General features: G+C 43.5%; 1 protein-coding gene across 1 annotated transcript; it reads left to right on the forward strand.

The window, feature by feature from the left end:
• The first annotated feature begins 1,006 nt into the window (after positions 1–1,006).
• On the forward strand, positions 1,007–7,072 carry LOC116188209 (la-related protein Larp4B-like). The gene is made up of 5 exons (XM_031517412.1): positions 1,007–1,089; positions 2,131–2,514; positions 4,906–5,287; positions 6,581–6,658; positions 6,826–7,072. Exons 2-5 carry the CDS (start codon positions 2,162–2,164, stop codon positions 6,874–6,876), a joined length of 864 nt encoding a protein of 287 aa, XP_031373272.1. The 5' UTR covers positions 1,007–1,089; positions 2,131–2,161; the 3' UTR covers positions 6,877–7,072.
• Positions 7,073–10,732: the final 3,660 nt, after the last annotated feature.

The following is a 10,732-nucleotide window of genomic DNA, read 5'->3' on the forward strand; positions in this document are numbered from 1 at the left end:
TTTGGACATCGATTTGCCTTAATCATAAAATGCTTTAAATAAATTATAATGCTGCAGGTAAAGTCGGCTCACTCACAACGTAATTTACTAATGGCACCCAAATATGATTATTCGTCCGAGTTTCTCAGTATGCATTGCTTTGTATTTGTATTTTGGCCGCTTATAATATTTTTATTTTTGAGTGAAATCCATACTTTTATTTAGGAAAAACATAATTGTCACTTTTATTTAATTAATTCCTTTTGGTAGTTTCCTCAAAAAAATTTCAAGGCCCAGCCCATTCTTTTCGCTGGCTTTCTTCTCCTTCTGACTTCCTTCTCTCTCTCATGTCTTTCTTCCTCCTTATAAGTTTTTGTTCTCTCTGCTGCTCTCTCCTCCTCTGAGCCTTACCGCTTCCGCCTCTCCTCTCTCTCCCTCTCTCCTTCTCCCTTCTCACTCCTCTGCGATCTCTGATCTGCAACGCAACTACCCCCCGCGCCTGCAACCGTCCCGTTATAGCCAAGCTCAGGTGAAGGAATTGTCACGCTTCCTCCTAATTCATGGTTTTCAGACACGACCAGTGACAGGATTGAACCCGCAATTGCTCTGAAACAGAGATTTCTGTTCGGTTCCCTCCGAAAGCTGAACGGTTCCATGTTCTGAATTCTGTCTCTGCAGACGCATTCTCGGAGCTTCCAGCAGCTGTTGGGGGCGACATCCCGAATCATTTTCTGCAAATTCCCGTATACATAGAGGAGCTGCTGCCCCTGCGGCGCAGATCAGTCCCTGCGTATCGAAGAATCGGAATCGTACATGAGAGTCGAAGACATCGCTTCGGAAATGTCGAGATTCCGCTGAAGATTGGAGAAACCCCGGCGATTTACAGGTACGGGGTGATCGTCGACGAGCACAGTTAGGCTCGTCGAGCATCCATTCTCTGGGTTTTGCTTTGGATTTTAAGGTTCGTTTCGAATTTCTGTGGTAGAGGAGGTCTGATTTGCGTTCCTTGTTTGCAGTGCAGGTTCCTGGGACGATTTGGCCTTCCCTGTCTCGGATTGGAATTCGGGCGAGCAACGACCTGTCGCCGGCGGAGGAGTTGGAAACCGACTGGTAATGCGTTGAATCCACCATCGATTTGACATTCGAGATGTGCGGTTCCCTTAGTCCGAGCTGAAGAATCCACTTTCCGAGCTCTCCCCGGCCTGAGAAATCAGCTCATCGGAGCTCAGTTCCAGGCAGCTCTTCGTCACTTCGTTCCTTCTCTGTCGATTTTGGGCAGTTCTGTTGGGTTCCCGACAGAAATCCAACATCCTGGTTTCCCCTGGTTCTGCAAGAGATTCTTCCCTTTCTGTCCTCATTCATCTCCCAAGTTCTCTTCTGTTTTCTTCTTAATCACAGATCCTCCTTTCTCCGTTCCTTTCCATCTTCTGCAGTCGGGATTTGTTTTCAGATTTTCTGCTCCAGAGCTTCTCGCCTCCTCCTTATGATGGCAATTCGAAATACCCAAAAAGGAAATTCCTTCTTCTTCTTCTTTCATTCGAAGATTTTGTTTGATCTTCGACAACCTGAATCTTTGCTGCCCGGCTGAGAAAACCGCCTCCTCAGGTGTTCTATTATTTCCACACTAATTTCTCCCCTTCTCCTGCATTTTCCATCGAACCGACGGTATCGGTCACCGAATTCTGATCTGTTCTGCTCCGCCGTCCTCTTCTTCTTCAACCCCTGTCACAATCGCCTTGAGTTTCTCCTACCCGCTTGATTGATTCTCGCATGGCCGTTACTGGTTTCTTCACGTTCAGCTCACTCTACAATCCTCCCGTTCATGTTTTTCGCGTTTGATTTTAGAAGAAAGCCACCATCTTTCCCATTTGAGTAAATTCTGTGGACAATTTGAGATGAGCCCATCAACCCAAAAATATGCAGAAGCTATGGATTTTTCCTCCTCCTCCTCTATTATTTTAGGTCCGTCAATGGAGAAGCCACGCAATTAACCCTAGTTATCACCCAGAGACAGAGAGAGGAAAATGACAAGGAAAAGAAAAAGCGGAATCTCCAATTAGCTCATAAATGGAAGTTATTTTCGTTTTCTATTATCATTTTCCGATGTATTTATTGTTTCTAAACGAAAATTTTCTTTTTTTGATGGGACAGGTACAATATTTATATTTATATAAATAAAAAGATGGAGAAGGATTCCCTCAGGGGAAGTAACAATGGCACACCGAGCAGAGCCGGAGCAGGGGACGGGCTGCTGAGATCAGCCACCTCGGACGCTGCCCGACAGGCGCAGTCGTCGGACTTCGTGCTGCAGTGGGGCAACCGGAAGCGGCTCAGATGCATGAAGGTCCAGGTGAAGGACGATTCGGCGGCCCCCGCCCACAGGACCACCGCCCGGGTTGACCGCCGTGTCGTGAGGGCCGATCGGGACCCCAGCCAGCCCGGAACCGCCACGAACACGAACCATGGCAATGGATACCTCAACCTCCGTCATCGCCCCTGCTCCCCACCTATGCCCCCGCCTCAGCGCGTCCTCAGGTAAATCCTTTATTTTCATTTTGATTGATTGATGGAACGATTCCAATTTCCTTTCCCCCCTCTCTCTCTCTCTCCCACTCCCACTTCTCACTGCCTTTGCCTTTGTTCTCTGGGGCGTGTAGCTCACGCTCCGGCAGATCATCCGGTTGCATTCTGGCGTCTGCTACTGATCGGCGCTGAAGTTCAGCTTCTGAACGTTATGAAATCGTGAGCTGGGTCCTTATCTATTGGCTGATGTTGAAGTTCAAAAATCTCCTCTTTTTCCCCCTCTTGCCCTATACGTAATGCTTTCGAGATAAGATTGCACTTTTGCAAAAAGGGTCATCAATTTTTCCCATTTCATGTTTTCACCCCACTTTTTCGGTATAAGACCGCGCGATGTGCTCAGTCTATCGACATTGATTTCACCTTATATGCGAGTTGCCTCTGGTTTTTTTAACGTACACGTGTTGGCGTGGAGATTCAAAACCCCCCGGAGTAGGGCCAGGCAAATTCTTGCTGTTTGGTCCTCAGACATTTGAGAATTTGCCTTTTTCAGGCCTCTTTAGGTTGGGCACGAGATATCAAGGATCTTATCTCCTAGATCTGTCTTTGGGATGGGCTCATTTTTTCTTTATCTGAAGGGGAAGAGTCAGAGTCACATGATCTAATCCGCTTAGGACCAATTCGAAGAAAGTCCCGGGTCGTGCTCCTCGGCTACTTACTCTCGGTAAGGTCGATCCCCAGCTTTAACGTCCATCGTAGTATTCCCGGCTTTCCTTTATCTGTATCCTTACTGATCCACCCGAACGGGGTCGTCGCCGCAATCGGATCAGGTGCCGTATGTTTATTTTCGAAAAGTCACTGAGTGGATTAGATATGAAGAATGAGATTTGAAAATATTGCCTTTTGATAGCAATGGATGGCTGTGTTGAGAAGATGGGGGAGGCTAGTTTGGAGGGGCAAGATTGACTTTTTAGGTCAAGCTAGGGTTTCTTGCCAATATAGTAAAGGTGATGATTCTGAAATTGTTGCTTGCATTGTCATGGACGATAATTTAATTTAAATTTTAAATATGATATTTAATAATATATCATCATCTCATAATGGAAATTTTTTTGAAGAAGCGTTTTTGTGCTGGAAAAATAATTAAGAGGCTTATATCTCTGTGTCCACTAACCCCAATTGGTCAGGTGGGGCCCCGATGCACTTCGGTGCTAGTGCATCACCGCACCTCCTCTATCTCAATTTGGTAAAACATGTCCACCAAATATCATTCTCTCTTTTCATATTTCCTTAAATTTTTTGTTTGATTATAAAAAAATATATATATATATGTACCAACGAGGAAAATAAAAAATAAAGGAGTACGAAAAGTTCGATATACTGTACCCTTAATCTCGAACTTCCCCTTTTTCAATTTTGCAAAATATGCTCTTTTTTGGGCTTTGTCCGGTACGATAAAGTCTTCTTGTCTTTGAGTAGAGCACAAGATGAGCCCTGCCTTGTTGTTCTTCCGACTCACCCTTTTGACGATTATTTAGGACAATTTTAGATATTTAAATTCATTTCGGTTTTATTTTCGAGGAAGTGTGTCATTGGGAATATTGTCTTCTTCGCTTGGCAACTACCGTTCTTGTGATTATCTTTGTAGTCATAGTTATTATCATCATCGGACCTCATAAATCAAGGGGTTAAGATTGGTACTTCACCAGGGTCACGGTCGATCATGGGGCGTTCATCCCAGCGATCAGATCTGATCAATACGAGCCGTCCGATGTTGAGCAATCAATGGTGCACTCAACCGCACATGATAGGTGCTCCCCGGGCATCAAATGCCTATGCCCACCGGAAACATGGATGGGGGACAGGTTTCATGCCTACGTGTCCCGGGAGGCCAAACTCCAATCAGCCCGGGGCTGGTTCCGGGTCGGGTCGGGTCGGGAATCTGGTCCACTTTATCTCGGCAGCCAACCCACGGCTAGCCACGTGGCCAAAAACCTTAGAAAAAGAGAGCAGCCCCTTCCCAAAATAAAACCATAATCACGCCCAAACACTTCTCCCCCGAATATCTCATCTTTCGATCGAAGGAAGGGGAAGAAAAAGCAAGGAATTTTTGTTTTTAATCATTTTTTATCATCATCATTATTATTATTTTTATTTATCGTTCTTGGTGATATTTTCAACATCCCCAACCTTACCGATCTAGATCAGGCGGGGGTTGTTTCGGTAATTTCATAATTAATCCCAACGTTAATTTTTTTTCTTTTTCTTTTAAATTTTTTTTGGTTTGTGGGGGAAAAAAAGGAGAATTTTGTTTGCTTTTAATGCCTGTTGATGATGGCGGTGATGATTACTGATACTAGTGGGTTTGGTTCTCTTTCCCTTTTCGTCCCCTCCTTCCTCCCGCAGGAACTCTGAGAATTCAGCGGCGATGAGAGGGCATAGCAACGGCGGGCTCAGGGGGTTCTCCTCCCCGGACCGGGGGGCCCACGACCGGAGGGGCACCCATCACCACCACCACCACCATAACGGCCACCACCACAATGAGGGCAACAAGTCGGGGGCCTCGTCGGATACTGCCCACGACAGCAAGAAGGCCGGAGGTGGAGGAGGAGGAGGCGGATCGTCGTCCGGCGGGAGCGGGGAGGCGGCTGCCCCCCCAGTGTGGCCGCCGAAGTTCGTGATCGCGCTCACGAACAAGGAGAAGGAGGAGGACTTCATCGTCTTCAAAGGGTCGAAGCTCCCCCAGCGGCCCAAGAAGAGGGCCAAGATAGTCCAGCGCACAGTCAATGTAAGATCCTACAATCTCTCCCCCACAACTCTTTACCACTTTAATTTCGCTCACTTCCCTTAATTATTTCCATTTGGCACTGATAGATATTAATTAACATGCCGAACGAACTCGTCTACTAGTCGGACTTGATCAACGTAACACGACATCATATTCAAATTCGATCGGAAGTAAATCAAACTGGATCAAAATATGGTAAATACAATGTAAACGCAGTTGTTCTAGTTGCTTCTTCATGGACTTCTTAAAATTTTTATTTATTTATTTCTTTTTCTGTGGGGTTGGAAATGGAAAAAGTCAGAATGCGACTATTGAGGCACGAGGGACGTACGAGCAATTTGATGGATTTTAATATTCAGAGCACCACCTTCCAGAAATTTGCTTTTACATTATATTGGCCAGGCTTATATATATATATATATATATATATATCCATCTATTAATATATATGACTTTACTTTATATGAATTAAAATATCTAAGTAGTTAATTAATAAAATATAATTTTTATCATATGGTAGGGCAGGGGGGTAGGTTCACTGGGTCGATTGTCTTTATAGGAGCGGACGGGGGAGTGGGGGATTGGAGTGAGGGAAAAGTGCGTGGAAATAGGAATTATTGGCGTTGGTGTGAAATAATTGAGATGATGAGATGTGTGGTGGGACCCATCGAGGCTTTATTGCTTTGTCCGTTTTGTGTGAATCTGGACTACCCTTTGGCCCTTTGCCCTTTAGCTAGGGGGAAAATAAAAGGAAAATAAAGTTAGTTAATTAAAAGAAAAGGGAATAAAAGAAAAAGGAGGTGTTCTTACTTTATTTTTTTATTTTCTTTTCCTATTAAAAAAATGAAATAATTTTTTTCTTCACCGTTTAGTTTACGTCAAACGATGATAATGAGATCAAAGGAATGGCACTAGAACATGCTCGTAATTATATTTGCACTGGTGATGATCTAACTCGATTTAAAAATAAAATAAAATCTAATCTAGCTGAGTATCTGCATCGGTTGCTGGCCAATGGAACAAAGGGCCCGATGAGTGTCTGGGCCTCTTTGGGCCCATGACAGGACTGAGATCTTCGGTCGGAATTTTGTCTAGTGTAGTTTGGGAGGATGTACACGTGGCGATTGGCGAGTGGATGGTGCGCCTGATGGCTGGCATTTGTTCGTTAGGTGGGCCACAGACGTAACTGTTTAGTTTGTGGAAGCCGGTTCCTTTGCTTCTCTCATTATCTCAAAACGCCGAATCTCAATGTTGATTTCTGATCGATAGTTGTTCTTTGATGTGTTGCTGCAGTTGGTATGCCCCGGTGGGTGGCTATGCGATCTAACGCTCGAAAGATACGAAGTCCGGGAGAAGAAGATCTCTAAAAAGGTAAGCTCCTCTTAACAAGATCCAAAAAACACTTTTCTTTTGTTGAAAACGAATATCGGGATGTCGAAAACGAATGAAGAATATAGTAGTGATCTGGTTTATGAGATTGTATATCAGTGGCGAGAAGATCTCTGATGAAAGTTTTGGGATGTGTTGTGATGACGCAGAGACCGAGAGGGTTGAAGGCGATGGGCAACATGGACTCCGATTCCGAGTAGCGAGGCGAAGAAGAAGATTCGGTTGTCGCAATGATCTTCGAGAGCGAGTCGGAGTGGGTGTGATTGCTTAAATTTTTGTTACTTCTTTTCCTCTTTTTTGATTAGAGAAAGTGCCAGATAAAATGTTTAGACGATGTAAATCTCGAAGTCGATCAACTCCATGAGAATGGAAAAGTGATAGCAATTTTCCTCATTACTTGTTCGACTTTAGAGTCACGACTTCTCAGTAACCTTAGATCCATCATCACTTAAGATGATCCAGTGGTTTGGTCGACAAAGGAGAACTGATGGTCCCTCCAAGCAACCGGTACCGCCAAAGGTTCAGGTCCATTCACCATATCTATACGTACCATTTTTCTTAGTCTCGACTTCTATTGTGGATAAATGTTTTCCAACACCATATCGATTACGTGCCAAGTGGTGAAAATCGATTGGATATTTCTTCGATCAATGGATTATCAATTACATGCCAGGTGGTGAAAATCGATTGGATTTTTCTTCGATCAATGGAAGTACGACATTTTTTTATTGTGAAATGATATGAGGAAGCGTTCAAGGATGCAAATGGGAGCTAATAATTTGTTGGCGTGTCTCAATCATGCTAAATAAGTCAAAAACTAATTAAGGTTTTTACACAAAGGCATCATTGTAATGTTTAAACATTGATGATGTGGGTAATTAGGCAATGGAGCTGTCCTTTGGAAAAACATGATTCAAACAAAAGCCGTCTTTTTATTCCTTTGTGTTCAATAATCAAAGGAAAATTTCAAATTTCAAATTAAAGATTGATGATTTATAGTTCTCACCGAATCAAAGGGAGACAACTACCTCGTGATTATAATTACTCATCATCCCCCTTTTCTTATCAATTATTAACATGTAATTATTTGCTTGCCACAATGGATTTTCGATTATGACACACATGTGCATAACATTAGAAAACGCTAGAACGTATGTTCGAAAAAGAGGGATGAGCACGGCACAAGCGGAGATTCTAATCACGGCAGAACATGCTAATGAGAAAGGACCGACATATGACCACGGATCGGGATAGAAGTATGTCGATAGATCAATGCCTCCAGATTGCCAGTTTGGGGCGGGTCAGCTCTGGGTCAGGGATATTTTGCCTAGCCCGTAATCCATATACATATGTTAATTTAATGTTGGGTGCTATGTCCATGTGATGTGATATTGCAACGGCTGGAAGGGTCAAACGAGACGTTGTAATAGCGAAGGGTCTCGCGGCTAATAAAAAATAAATTAAACCGAAATTAAAAACACGAATTAGGTTAGCCCCCCAAAAACAAAGTGCTATTCATATCTGTCTGTCTGACTAAGGCCACCCACATCATGTTACCCCCCGCATCACAATCATTCATCGTGCGCCCCCCCTCCATTTCTTAATTAATCCCCGTCAATGTCTCGAGTCTTAAATATTCAGTTCAACAGTCCCTCACGAAAAGATCAATTGAAAAATACATTGATCACCTACTTTTCGCAGGTTCCGGATTTCTACCATGCTCTAGAACGACTATATCCACCGATCGAGGACGGACACATGTTGTAGCCAGATCGACTTGATGTTACTCCGCGGATTTCACTTTTTACCAGTCATGAACTTATAAGAGTTAATCACGCTGGTAGGCAGGCTAGCTCCGCCTATACCATCTACGAAAAATGATGGTATCACGGAAACTCGTGTATATATCTTCGTGTTGTCAGTCGAGTAACATCAGGATAAAAGATACTTAACCTGAAACAGGCAGAAGCTGAATTGGTGACGAAGAGGCCGTGATTTCATAAGGGTAGCTGGCTTAAATTTTAGTCGGAATGATAAGTGATTAATTGAATACACATAAGGGTAGCTGGCTTAAATTTTAGTCGGAACGATAAGTGATTAATTGAATACACACGATCTCGTTTCAAGTCAGTGAAATAAATAACTAACGCCTAGAATTTCGGGGTGCCCTATCAACCACAGTATTTTTATGTTTTTTATTATTTCCGTAATGAAATCGCCCGACCAAACTTTTACGCGTTTGGGCGAAAAAAGGAGGAAGTATTATTATTTACATCCACGATTGATTGCCTTTATTTACTCTGCTTAAGTATTAAGCAATCTGCCGTACGATCGATTCATGCCTTTGAATAGTTCACATTTCCGGTCTCCGTTCCGTTGCCGGACGGAGAAGTTCCGTCGCCATAACTTAAAGCTGATGAAGCTTTTGCTGCTCACTGAGCAGAGAGAGACAAAAATGGAGAAGCAGAGAGAGGGAGAGGGAGAGGATTGGATATATACAGCGAATGAAATGTCTTTATTTATATATATATATATATAAGAATCAATATAACAGATCTAGAAATCCATGGAAATCAGTAACACCCGCCTATGTACTCAAATCGACAAACCACACACCAAAAGAAAAACCTCAGATCTGACCTCCGCGAAGGCCATCTCCCCTACTGCTATACTCGAAAGAATATCATAACGAAAATGATGATGAAGAATAAACTGTAGCTGTAGACATCAGGACGTCGTCATCACAAAGAGCTCGGCGCAGATGAATCAATCAATCGGCGAAAGAGAGGAGCGACGTTCAGTTCCTGAGAGCAGATCCGAAGACCAGAGCGGCCACGCCGGCGAAGAGAGCCGAGGCGAGGGAAGGGGCAACCGAGCTGGCCGGGGAGGCGGGGCTCGGGGCGGGGGCCTCAACCTGAGCAGCGGCGGTGAGGGCCGTGGCGGCAAGGACGACGGCCACGAGGGCAGTCTGAGTGGACTTGGAGAGCGCCATTGTAGGGACGAAGAGGTGTGGGTTTCGGTGGCGAGAGACTCTGAGACGACTAAGAGCTCAGAGCTTCAAGAGAGATTGTGTGTGTGTGTGTGAGGGCAGGGCAGAGTGAATGATGATGGGGCAGGGCAGGGGGCTATAAATAGGTGGGGTGGGGGGAGGGGCGCAACGGGCAGCTGTCAGGATTTTACAGCTGGCGTTTGATGGTGCTACAGCTATTTCTACGCGGGGCCCACTCTTCATATAAACAAACGCCGCAAAAAAATTATTAAAAAAAAGCTTTTCAGACTTTTATAATCTGATTTAGGAAAAAACTACACTTTTAGTTCAATAAGTTTTATTATTTTTCTACTTTCGTAATTTTTTATTTTTTTCTATTTTCGTCCTCTACTTTTATTAATCTTTCTATTGGTATCCTTCAGTAGCTTTTTTTTTTTGGTTATTCAGGCTGAGTTGTAAAACTTTTGTGGTCCACGTCAGCATTAATAACAAATTAATCCCGCACAACAATTTGATAATCTCATTGGATCAAATCGGATTGATTCATCTGCTTGAATTTATTTTCAGGTTCCATATCAGTTTCATCTTGCATTAACATGGAATGCAAGGCTCGTAGGTCTTCACTATCCTGCTCTTCCCTGTTTCTACCTCGTCCCTTCCCTGCTCAGTCCTTTTTGCTCTCTACTTCCTATCTCTTGATTTTTTTTAGAGAAACCCTAAAGGTTAAAGCACGCGAAACAACTAGACAAATTTAGGCATTTAGGGTTGTAAATTACGGCGAAGTTAGGTTTTTCTTAGCTGATATATGATTTTTGATTGTTGATTTTCTTCACATGAAGTTCCACGCATATATATGTATATGTATATGTATGTATAGACAGAGCCTTGAGGCTTGGAAGTAGAACCTAATATATATGTGATCCTGGATCTGGTTCCTCTTGCTATTACTGGGGAGGGAGTGGAGATTAGCTCAAGTATTTGATTTGTAAGTGCACAACAAGCATTTAGAGGGGTGTTGTGTACTTGTAGTGCATTGACAATATTTTGGAGGAGTTGTGCTCATTTTA

Source organism: Punica granatum, chromosome 8 (genome assembly GCF_007655135.1).
Source record: "Punica granatum isolate Tunisia-2019 chromosome 8, ASM765513v2, whole genome shotgun sequence".
NCBI lineage: Eukaryota > Viridiplantae > Streptophyta > Magnoliopsida > Myrtales > Lythraceae > Punica > Punica granatum.

Excerpts from the sequence above, each read along its gene's own strand:
- LOC116188209 (XM_031517412.1), top strand. The coding sequence starts at position 2,162 with ATGGAGAAGGATTCCCTCAGGGGAAGTAACAATGGCACACCGAGCAGA. Across the intron at positions 2,515-4,905 it reads CCGCCTCAGCGCGTCCTCAG|GAACTCTGAGAATTCAGCGG; the intron begins GTAAATCCTTTA and ends TTCCTCCCGCAG. Across the intron at positions 6,659-6,825 it reads AGAAGAAGATCTCTAAAAAG|AGACCGAGAGGGTTGAAGGC; the intron begins GTAAGCTCCTCT and ends GTGATGACGCAG.